At 39.0% G+C, this 11311-nt stretch overlaps 1 protein-coding gene across 1 annotated transcript; it reads right to left on the minus strand.

The window, feature by feature from the left end:
* Positions 1-2994: 2994 nt before the first annotated feature.
* Positions 2995-11311, minus strand: abcb11a (ATP-binding cassette, sub-family B (MDR/TAP), member 11a; the record flags this gene model as incomplete). The annotated part of the gene is made up of 25 exons (XM_084362668.1): positions 2995-3195; positions 3373-3519; positions 3988-4194; positions 4297-4494; positions 4593-4749; positions 4832-5073; positions 5160-5363; positions 5468-5629; positions 5726-5830; positions 5922-6086; positions 6184-6262; positions 6365-6443; positions 6913-7102; positions 7209-7379; positions 7493-7696; positions 7793-7918; positions 8004-8114; positions 8232-8345; positions 8512-8686; positions 8782-8906; positions 9054-9225; positions 9309-9442; positions 9537-9621; positions 9696-9937; positions 11252-11311. The coding sequence occupies 25 exons, from the start codon at positions 11309-11311 to the stop codon at positions 2995-2997; spliced, it is 3855 nt and encodes a 1284-aa protein (XP_084218794.1).

Genomic DNA, 11311 nt, shown 5'->3' on the forward strand with positions numbered 1-11311 from the left:
CACGGTGTCTTTCCGGGTGGCAAATCGATACTGCAAGAAGGAATTTGTGGACTTTTTAGATTCCTTTAAAAAGTAGTACATCAATCACATTATATTCGAAAGTTCTAACTGATATATTACAATATAACAAATTTTACATATATGTATACATTGGATATTGGATTTTCTTTTTACGTAACAGTTAAATACCCCCCTTGTTTGGATTATATCTCATCAATCATTGCTTTTACTTCTTTATGTCTTTTTAAAAAATAATTACTGAACAGATGTAAGTAACTCAAAGGCATCTTCTAAATGAATGTGAAGTTATGTAAAATAACTGACCAACACACTTTCCATATTAGTGAAGATACAATATTTACCAGCTGAAAGTATTCAACACTCCGTTTTTTTTCTTTTTTCTTCTCATCTCTGTAACACATGTACATTCTAGAAAAAAAGATCACTCACCTTCAGCTGGCATTGATGTAAATTTGACTGATTTCTTCATAATAGCTGCCTCGACTCAGGTTGGTGCGTCCTGACTTGGCAACTGTGGGATAAAAGAAAATCTGTGTTAGTCAGTGGGATCCACGCAGTTAAATGGGTTACCCAGCTCTCAGGCACTCATTCTTTTAATCATCAACAAAAGTTTGGAAAATATATTAAAATAAGTCAGCATTTACTGATGCCAGTCAATGTAAAGTTTAATGAGGTTGGCTGACAAGGAAAGCATGACATATTCTGTAAAGAGCTCCATCTTTTAAGACACTGAGCATTTTTAAAAAACATAGTGAGTTGATTTGATGAAAAAATATTTTGCTCATGTTAAAATGACATAGCTTCTGACTATAATGCATGTTTATATGTATTTTCCTGGCAGCTACAAACCCCTCCCCTGTCCATATTTTGGTTAATCAGACCATATTTCCCTGCTTCTACTGCCTACATACTCCTAGTTGCTAAAAAGTGTCCAACCATTAGTAAATACTGTTAAGCCCCAATCCCTCAGAGACCACTATGTAGTTATTGTTTTTGTGTGTAGCATAGGTAACTGCTACCACTATTATTATTATTATTATTATTACTACTACTACTACTACTAATAACTTAAGTTTTGATATACAGTCTTGTATTGTACAATGACAATTAAATCAATCTTCAATTTTGGTGGAAGAAGGGCAAATGTAGGCTACTATATTTGGACTTTTCACTGTTTATCCAGAAATCTACCAGCAACACTGAGGCTCATCATAGTAAATTCCTATCTTGTTTTCACATTAACCTAGGCTTGACCTTTCCCATTATCTACAACACCACCTGACTGATAAGGGTTGTGTCAGCATTATGAATGTACCGCCCTTGATGAGTTAAAAGTGCATTGACTGCTATTACTGTGGTGAAATATACTAACAGTGTTTTATTACAGATAAAGTATCCCAAGGTGTTTACATGTTATTATTTGCACCCATCAATCAATTAAAATGTCATGGACAGTGATTTGGTCTGTATCTGTTCACAAAAAGTCATACAGCTTTATAAAAACTGTAATTAATAAACAAATTTTAGTGAACATTTATTCATTTTTCAATACTAAAAGCTAAATAGTTTACTTTATATTCAGTTTCATCTATCTAAGGGTTGATTATTATTTCAGATGAACATACTTGATCTATTAGATCTATCATCCAGTTGTCTCTTTCTGTCACTGTTATTTTCAACTTCCCAATGGAGTTATTTAGTGTTATCATATAAAGTATGAATATTCGTGGTTTATTAATATTGGAAATAGAGAAATAGTAATAGTAAACAAGCAGATGTTTGGGGGGTTAATACCCACCAGAACAAGTAGAGAGGAATTTGCTCCTTCTTTACAGCCGGCTATTATTCAAACCACAGGTGACTGATTATACCACAGGAAAGAGGAGCACACTGTGACACACTGTGATAACACTGACAACTGATTCAACTGCATCTCGCAGAGTGCATGGTTGTCTGGCATGGAGAACTGGGCTTTAAAGTAAATGAACGACTACCTTTCAAGGCAGTCCTAATAGTACATCTCATGATAAGGTGTTCAGTTAGGTATTTGGTTAAATATATTACTTTTTGTGTTTTAATTCTGTGTGTGTCCTTAGGACATGTGGTAAAAAAAAAAAAAATAGCCTTACAGCATTAAAGGAGAGCAGGACTTGGCTGGACTGCATTTTTTAACCACCACCAAAGAACCATCCCAAAAAACAATTTTAACCATTCAAATTAAATGTAACCAATTTAATAAACTGCAATAAGTCAACTCATGTTTGGGCACAAAGTTAACTTAGACGTATTGGTCATCTTTAATGGGTTGTGTTGAAATGTTAATGTTATTTAGCTAACATTATAATAATAATAATAATAATAATAATAATAATAATAATAATAATAATAGCTTACATCAGAAAAAAGCAGACATATTTGGCTACTTTTTTTAATTGAGTTGTAGGTTAGCGTTACAGAGAAAACAGAAAACTTTGGGGTAAGTACGGCTTTACTGATTACTAATGCATCAAGACAAGAAAATAACTTAACATAATATAACATAACAGAATCAGATTTTATTGATCAAGTAGGTGTTTGTGCTGGTGCCAGCACAGCAACATAAAGAAATAAAATAGAATAAAATGTGTCATAGGTCATACGTCATAACTGGTTAATGGAACAAATACAAATGCTTATAAAAAGAAACTGCTCAAAATCAAATAAATATTCAATAAATAGTTTTATCTTTAAAATCATTAACAAACAAGCTAATTACTAAAACTGATTTTTCAAACTAAAAGATGACCATTTCTACTCTACGCTGCATAGGCCAGATGAAGAAAGTCATTATATGGTTTATGTGAAATCTCTGATGGTATCGCATAAATCTAATGACAGCACAGGATGAAAACATATTCAGTCAAATGGTTTTTCGTCCTTATGTCCTCATAAGACGAATGTTGAATTGTCTTCGTCACATGTGACTGAAGGGGCCTAGCTGATAGGTGCGCCTGTTGTGACCAGTTTATAATAGGCGCCTCTCTTGGCCATGAGTTCAACATGTGTGCCTTGCTCTATGACAGTTCCACTTGACATCACCGCTATGATGTCAGCAGTCTGGATAGTAGAGAGCCGGTGAGCGATGACGATGCAGGTTCGTCCTTTTCTGGCCTCATCCAGCGCAGACTGGACAGTCTGCAGGAAAACAGAGCTCTATCAGGAACCCACTTGAAAAAAGGGGGACGCAGTGGTGCACACCACTCTTAAAGCTTGGTGTATCATTTAAGTATGTGGAGTTGAAAAGATGTACTCGTGGAGAGGAATACCTGGCTTTATGTTCATAATGTTTTTTAGTGATTACAAATGTTATACCTTTTCACTCTCTGTGTCCAGGGCAGAGGTAGCTTCATCTAGTAGTAGGATCTTGGGGTTTCTGACAATGGCTCGGGCAATAGCAATGCGTTGTTTTTGTCCCCTTGACAGCTGAGACCCCTGGGCACCAACCTGAGTCTCATATTTCTTAAAATTTGTGAATGTATTGAGAGAAGTGGAGAAAGCAAAAATTATTTCTATTATTACAATATTTACATCTTTAGTTTCAGTATGACTGATTATTTGATTTAAATATTGTTTATGATGACAAAACTGATGAAGTCACACTGAGGAAGTCTGCTGTATAGGCCAGTCCAGACATTAGGCTTAGTAGAGATGCAACAGTTGTTCTCCAGCTAGCTGTATTAGCTATGCTGTATGGGTTTGGTGTTGGTTGCTTCGTTATGTTTGCTGAAAAGCAATTTGAAAAAAGCAAGCTTGCCAATTTGAGAAAGTTAGGGAAGGCCTCATATTTGAAGTCAGAAACTGACGCTAGGGGACGGTGGCCGACTCAGCCTACAATCGCGAAGCATCAGTATTTGACGAGTTGGGAATGACTCTCAAAAATCAACTTTTCTTACAGATAGGACCTTTGTCCTTTGTGTTTCTACTCACATTTGGTAGTGTCATGACAAAATCATGAAGGTAGGCTTTCTTAGCAGACTCAACAATCTCTTCCATGCTGACGCTGCATGTGTTATCTCCATACTGAATATTCTCCGCTATGCTGCAGTCAAACAACACTGGCTCCTGGGACACTATGCCAATCTGCGATCTTAGGAAGGGCACATTGACTCTATGAGATGGGCGGCCATCAATCAACTGAAAAAAAAGATGACATAATTAAGACAGAGTTGCTGCCTTTTGAAGAGATTAAACTCATTTTGTGATGAGTGAAATGAATGTCTAAATCAGTCGACATACCACTTGCCCTTCATCGGGGTCATAGAACCTTTCCAACAGTTGAACACTGGTGCTTTTCCCACAGCCGCTGCTCCCAACAAATGCCAAAGTCTGACCAGGCTTCACAGACACAACCAGGTCGTTCAACACCTGGATATCTGGCCGAGTTGGATAGGTGAACTTGCAGTTGATGAACTTTATTTCACCTCTGAATTTATCCTAAAGACGGACAACTAGGCTTAAACATTTAAAAGTAACAACATGAGAAAAGTACATCTTATTAGATATAATTGTATCTTATTAACACATTTACCAACCCATTTCTCTCCATCTGTGTGGCTCATGCTGATTTTAGGCACACGGTCCAAAAGTTTGAAAAACTGAGCAGCAGCAGTCTTGGCTTTGGCGTAATCTGGAGTGAAGGAGGAAGCTCTGCCCAGTGCCGTCCCACTGATCACTACAGCTGAAATCACTCTGTAGAAACAACATACGAGTGTGTTTTAATATAGACTCTGAAAAACACAAAGGCTCCAATGAAAGAACTAATTTTACCAACCTGAAAACAAACATGTATGGTAACCCCTCAGAGCTAACCAGATAGCCTCCATATCTAAATGAAGCAGCATATGCCATGAAGATGACACACTGGGCAAAACCAAAACAGAGCCCATAAATGTTGGCTCTCTTCTTGGCCGATTTATATGGAAGCTCGAGTTTCTGCTCATATGACTCCACAAATGAGCTCTCTTTGGCCAAGCCTGCAATCGTCCTGATGTTGGCAAGAGCCTCACTGGATACCTGTGGGTGAAAGTTATGATCATATTATGCCGTAGTCTTTGGTTTCCTTGAAGAAATATGCAGGGCCAATGTTATGTGAAGCTTACCTGACCTGCCTCTTCCATGGCTTTTTTATCTTGATTTTCAAACCCTGTGAGCATTTTGGCTTGGAACACCCCGGACAGCCCGATGAGTGGCAGGAAGCACATAATGACCAAAGTTAACTTCCAACTGAAGTAGAAAGCAATGATGAAAGACGCTCCAATGTTGGTCAATGAGTTAACGATCATGCCGATCTGAGATCCTGTTGCCTGCACAACAAGACCAGTCACATTCAAAACAATGTTGCAATTGCTTTTTATGCTTTTTGTGTGAAAAAATGATGTTGAATATTGCCTGTAAATCCATCACTTACCCCCTGGACCATTGATGCATCCGTAGCCAGTCTGGTGGTCAAAGCTCCAGGGCTGTTTCTGGGATCATCAAACCAGCCAATCTCCTGTCTCAACATGGCCTGGAAGCCCAGTTTCCTTAGACGGCGGGTCAGCAGCTCTCCAGACTTGGCAAAAGCAAATCCCTGGAACATTCAACCATGCTTGACATTTCCATATCCAGTTGACAAAGAGATGTTTACTCTAAATGTCTTGATTACGTGGCAAATTCTAAATCAAACCTGTAAAAACTGGGAGAAGAAACTCGCGAAAGCCACAATGCAAAACAGAAGACATATCCCATTGATCTGCCCCCTCTGTTCCTTCAAGTCAGGAATGGCAAAAGTCTGCAGATATAAAGGTCACATAAGTCATAAGTCCACTTCATTAAAGTACATCAGACCACAAGTAATGAGTTTTGAAATATGCAACCCTCACCCCAAGGATTTGGCTGAACAGGATAGCATAGATGGGGTTGACAGAGCCATTGACAGCAGCTCCCAGCGAGCCCAGCAGCATGTAGGGCCATTCTGGTTGGTTGTACTTGAGGATACGTGCTACTGGAGCAGGCTCTACATGTTCATTTGGATCAACCTCATGTTTCTGTTAAAGAATGGCATTAGCGCTTTTAATTTCCACAGGAAAGTTTGTCATAAAGTTTATATATTACAGTGCATAAAAGTGAATCTCAGTTCTTTACTGGTGTGACGCTGATGATGTCTGATGGTGTGATTGAATAACTTGACAATTTGCTCAGAGATCGCAGTCGAACAGAGCTCCTGCAGGAGAAATATGGAGAACATCAAATTATTTTATTGTGTATAATGATATGTTTTTACATTCTCTTCTGATAGGATCTTTTTGAGATGGATTTACTGTACCTTTTACTAGAGATGCAGCTTCCAAAACTCGAACTCCTTGATTTTATATCAAAATCTTCTTGACCTTCACTGATCACATCTGGCAGAAAAAAAAAAATCAATACAGATTTAATACATATATTGAAGCTTTTGTTGGTCTTAAACAGACACAAAAAGACCTTAAAACACTGTATAGGATTGCCCACTGACTCCTGCTGAGCACTTTGAATTGTGCTGTTTCGGGCAATTATAAGCTGGCTGGAGGATGGTCAGAGACCCCCAAAGTGAAGGTTGAGAGGTGGTAGTCGGGGCCCAAAAAGACTATGGCTTAAGTTTCCCTGGTTAGCTTTCGTTGATGGACAGTTAATGCAAAGTCGTTTGGCTGTCTGAGGCTGGGCAGACTACTCAAGCTGTTGTCCCTGCTGTCTTGGTCCCTGAGGTCCTGTGATGCCTGCAGTCTGCCTTTTTGACGGCTCACCTGGCCTATGCATGGGTCTTGGCATGCTTGCTGTACTGAAAGTACAGTAATTGTAGCCCTACTCCAGTATAAGCAGCCCTGCACATCCTACCTTTAGTTGTGTCGGATGCGCCTTGATTCTGGAGGGTGACCAGAGTAAAGTAGACTCCTTGTCTTTCGATCAGCTCTCTGTGTGTTCCCTTCTCCACGGCCTGTCCATGCTCAAAACCAGTGATGACGTCTGCATTTCTTATTGTGGAGAGACGATGGGCAATAGAAATTGTTGTCCTGCCCGTGCGTACCTGCACATACACCAGGTATTAGGGTGTCAACAAAACATGACATGTTGCTGACGTTAATGGTAAAAGTTCCTTCAACAATGTAATCTATGGGCAGAGAGTGGCTCACCTTATCCAGCGCCTCCTGGACAACAGCTTCACTCTCATTGTCTAAGGCAGATGTGGCCATATCCAACAGCAGGATCCTGGGGTTTCGGATCAGAGCTCGAGCAATGGCAATCCTCTGCTTCTGTCCTCCACTCATCTGTCCTCCACCTTCTCCCACCAGAGTATCGAATTTCTGGTGGATACGTGGCAACATGTTCATTGCCGGCTTAGGTTAAATTACTAACGCAAATTCCCTGTGAAACTGTTGTATATACTACAATTCTTCGGTTTAATCGTTAAGCATACCTGTGGCAGGTCCATAATAAAATTATAGGCATTAGCCTCTTTTGTTGCCTGGATGATGTCTTCCATGGTAACTCCAGGTCGACCAAACCGAATATTTTCTGCAATGGTTGTAGCAAACAGTGTTGGCTCCTGTTCAACAACACCGATGAGAGATCTGAGCCACTGGATGTTTAAAGTACGAATGTCATGGCCGTCTAAAGTCACCTATAGAATGAGAATAAAAGAAGTGCGATTACACTGAGGCATTCAGACTTTCCACTGATCTGTCCTGCGTGTCGCTGCAGATACTCAGATTGTTACCATTCCTTCCTTTGGGTCATAAAACCTTTGGATGAGCTGGATGGTCGTGCTCTTTCCAGAACCGCTCGGTCCCACAAAAGCAGTAGTTTCTCCTGATTTGATCTGCATGCTCAGATCATTTAAGATCTGGAAAATTGAGATGTTGTGTAATTGAGTTTGGAGATTCGAGAAATGGACACAAAGAAATGCTACAGTAGTTGAAGAAACTTACCTTGACCTCAGGACGGGATGGGTAGAAGAAAGTGACGTTATGGAACTCAATGTCACCTTTTACTTTGTCTAATTTGTGACCTTCTTCGGAGAAACAATCAATTCCTGGTTCCTGTGAACATTACAGCACAGAAATGTATTTTATGGTGATGACTCTTTCTCTTAAAATTCACTATTTCCAATCTGGATACCATCTGCAATAAAGTCTCAAGTAGTATGTTGATGTTACCCGATCAATAGTGTCAAAAATGGTCTTTGCTGCAGCACGGCCAGAAGCGAAGGCCTCCAGGCAGGGTGAGGCCTGGCCCAGGTTCATAGCTGCCATGAGTACGCCAAAGAATACCTGACAGAAACACAACAGCCTCACGGTGAAACAAAGGCCTCTGGCTTTCAAATACTTGTATAGAGTCTGATTTCCAACTTGCTTGACAGCGTTTGATGAGTTGGGAATGAGATTAAAAACTTTTTTTTTCTTTGAATTAATTAATTAATTAATTAATTTTACATACCTGAATGAGACTACCAGGAGACAGCTCCTTTGTGTCAATGACCAATTTTGATCCATACCAAAAGGCCAAAGCAAAACAAAGGAAAATGATGCACCACAGGTATCCTTGAAAAATTCCTATGATGGTGCCCTTTTTCACACCCCAGGTCTGAGCTTCTGCAAGGTTTCCATCATATCTGTACAATTTCACATTTTAATTACATTTCAAGTCATGGAGTAATGGCGTATCAGTATATGCAAATTCTTGTGATCTTAGAAAATGTCTAAATACCTTTCAGCTTCTTTGTTCTCCCCACCGAAGGCTGCTACCGTTCTGATTGATGACAGGACCTCGTCAGCCACTGCCCCTGCCTTTGCGTAGGCCTTTAGTTCTCGTCCTGTCAGCCTGGCCACAGCCTTCAACAACAACAAAGTAATTAAATAAAATCGACCCAAAAAAACAGCACATTATGTCGTAAAATATTGTGATATCACATAGGACAGCAATGTCCTCCCATCTAGCAGGAAGAAATAACAGTAATTCCTGCACAATTCGCCCCTCACCGTGGCCATAAGTCCGGCAGCTATTCCAATCAGCGGGCTCACTGCTATGACCACCAAAGTCAGCTTCCATCCACCAATGAATCCAACCATGAAGCCAAACACAAATGTAGAGATCCTCTCAATGAATATGGACACCTGGTCAGCAATGGCATTGTTGATCTTGTTGATATCACTGCAAAGGAACAGAAACAGTACAACATTATCTCATCTATGCATCGATAAGGATAATATAAGATGATAAGAGCCCCGACTCACTCTGATATCCTTGTGTTCAGTTCACCAACAGAGTTGCAGTCAAACCATCCGATCTCCATCCGCATTACTTTTCTGAAATAGGTTTTTCTTATTCTCTGAATTTGTCTTGCAGCCGCTGACACCCAGAAGAAAATCTACAGTGTGAATAATCAGTTAATAATGAGAATTGATATAATGTCATAAGCAATAATTATTCAAGAGCTGAACATATCATGCATAAATACTTACCTGAAAATAACTAACAATCAGAACTCCTAATCCAATTCCAATATAATAATATGCAAACATGGTCATCTGTGCTTCAATATCCACCCTGCAAAGAGAAAAAAATGATCAGCAGCTTCTCAGTATTACACAAATCTCATCAACAATGAACTGATTACTTACCCACAGTACACTGTCTCATTTTCAGCTGTCTCAAAAATGGAGCCATTTATCCAATAGATGGAGTTGTTGCTGCATTCCTTGTTTGGGTCTTTCAGTTCTTGGACTTCAAGCTCATAAGCCACAAATGTGTCTGTCATCATGCCGTACACAAGAAGCATGAGAGGTGAAGCTGCACCGTGTATGAGGGCACACAAACCCCCAACTACCATCATCACGGTGTCTTTCAAGGTGGCAAATCGATACTGCAAGAAGGAATTTGTGGACTTTTTAGATTCCTTTAAAAAGTAGCTTGCTAGACAGTGGTAAGATAATCACTCAGATTCTTTACTTAAGTCATAGTCCCAATAAACCAAAAGAAAACAGTCCATTACAAGCTCAAGCTCAAGTCCAAGTCTAATTGCCTTAACATTTAATAAGCATTTAATCTTGCACAATCATCACAACAGTCTTTCATGCCTGCGCCGTGATTCTTTGACTGAATCAAACACTACATTTATGAACCCAACCAGAGTCGTATGGAGGTGGTCAGGTTTGATGAAGGGTGTACAAAGTCCAGGACTAACTACAATATTCACTTTGGTTAGTTCAAGAAATAAAGACAAAATTCAATCTTTCGGATTGCTTACTGTCACAGCACAATTGGATTCCTGCTCACGAACACAAACCCTATAGATTGCATTTCAACACTATTTCACAAACTGTTGTGATTATAAGTGTTGTTTTTTTTATTATAATTAGTATTTTAGCCTCTTTTTTAATGGCTTTGTTGGATAGTTCATCCTGTTTCCTGTCACTGAAACTGCAGAGTGACTTTCAACAATAGGGCCACAGGTCAGATTTGCACCCAGGAACACTGCAGCCTCTCTACCAACTGAGCTACTTCACTGAAACACGTATTTGACACAGATAATTTAGTTTTTAGTAAAATATGTCAATGTACTGCACATACTCATGATGAAGGAAAATCCACACTGGGTATATGACTAAAGTTTACTCATTCAAAATTATAAAACTTGTTATGTAAAGAGTTACTCTTACTCTTGTGATCAAAATCATCGATCTGAAGCTCAATTATGAGGCTGTAAGTATGTATAATCAATATGGCAACTTCTGATCAACCTTACCAATATCAGGCTTAAATTCAAAAACCACCCACTCCCAATTTAAGTACCACCGACTTCCTGGTGTAAGTTGTGCCCACTCCAAGTTCATATACAGATACAAACACAGTTAATGGCATACTCGCTCATGACTATCTTCATCTTACTAAAAGTTACCACACTTGTTCTGATAACATCTCATCAACCCTTGTTATCAACTTATTTAGTTCTCATTTTTTAATAGTGCATCAATTAATTAAAATTAAAAGCAAATTTCGGAGCACTTGAACTGTAACACTGAACATGCCTTTAGTTATTTGTTGGAAATAGATACCCTTTTATATGATATCACACAGTTTCAATGTATTTTTGTAACTTACTTGTCTTCCAAATGAATGTAAAGTTATGTTAGATACACTTAATTACTTTCCATATAAGCAAAGAAACAATATTTACCAGCTGAAAGTATCCAACACTCGGCCTTTTTTCTTTTTTCTTCTTCTCTCTGTAACACAT

This window comes from Pagrus pagrus (genome assembly GCF_965226575.1).
Source record: "Pagrus pagrus genome assembly, chromosome: 9".
Lineage (NCBI taxonomy): Eukaryota > Metazoa > Chordata > Actinopteri > Spariformes > Sparidae > Pagrus > Pagrus pagrus.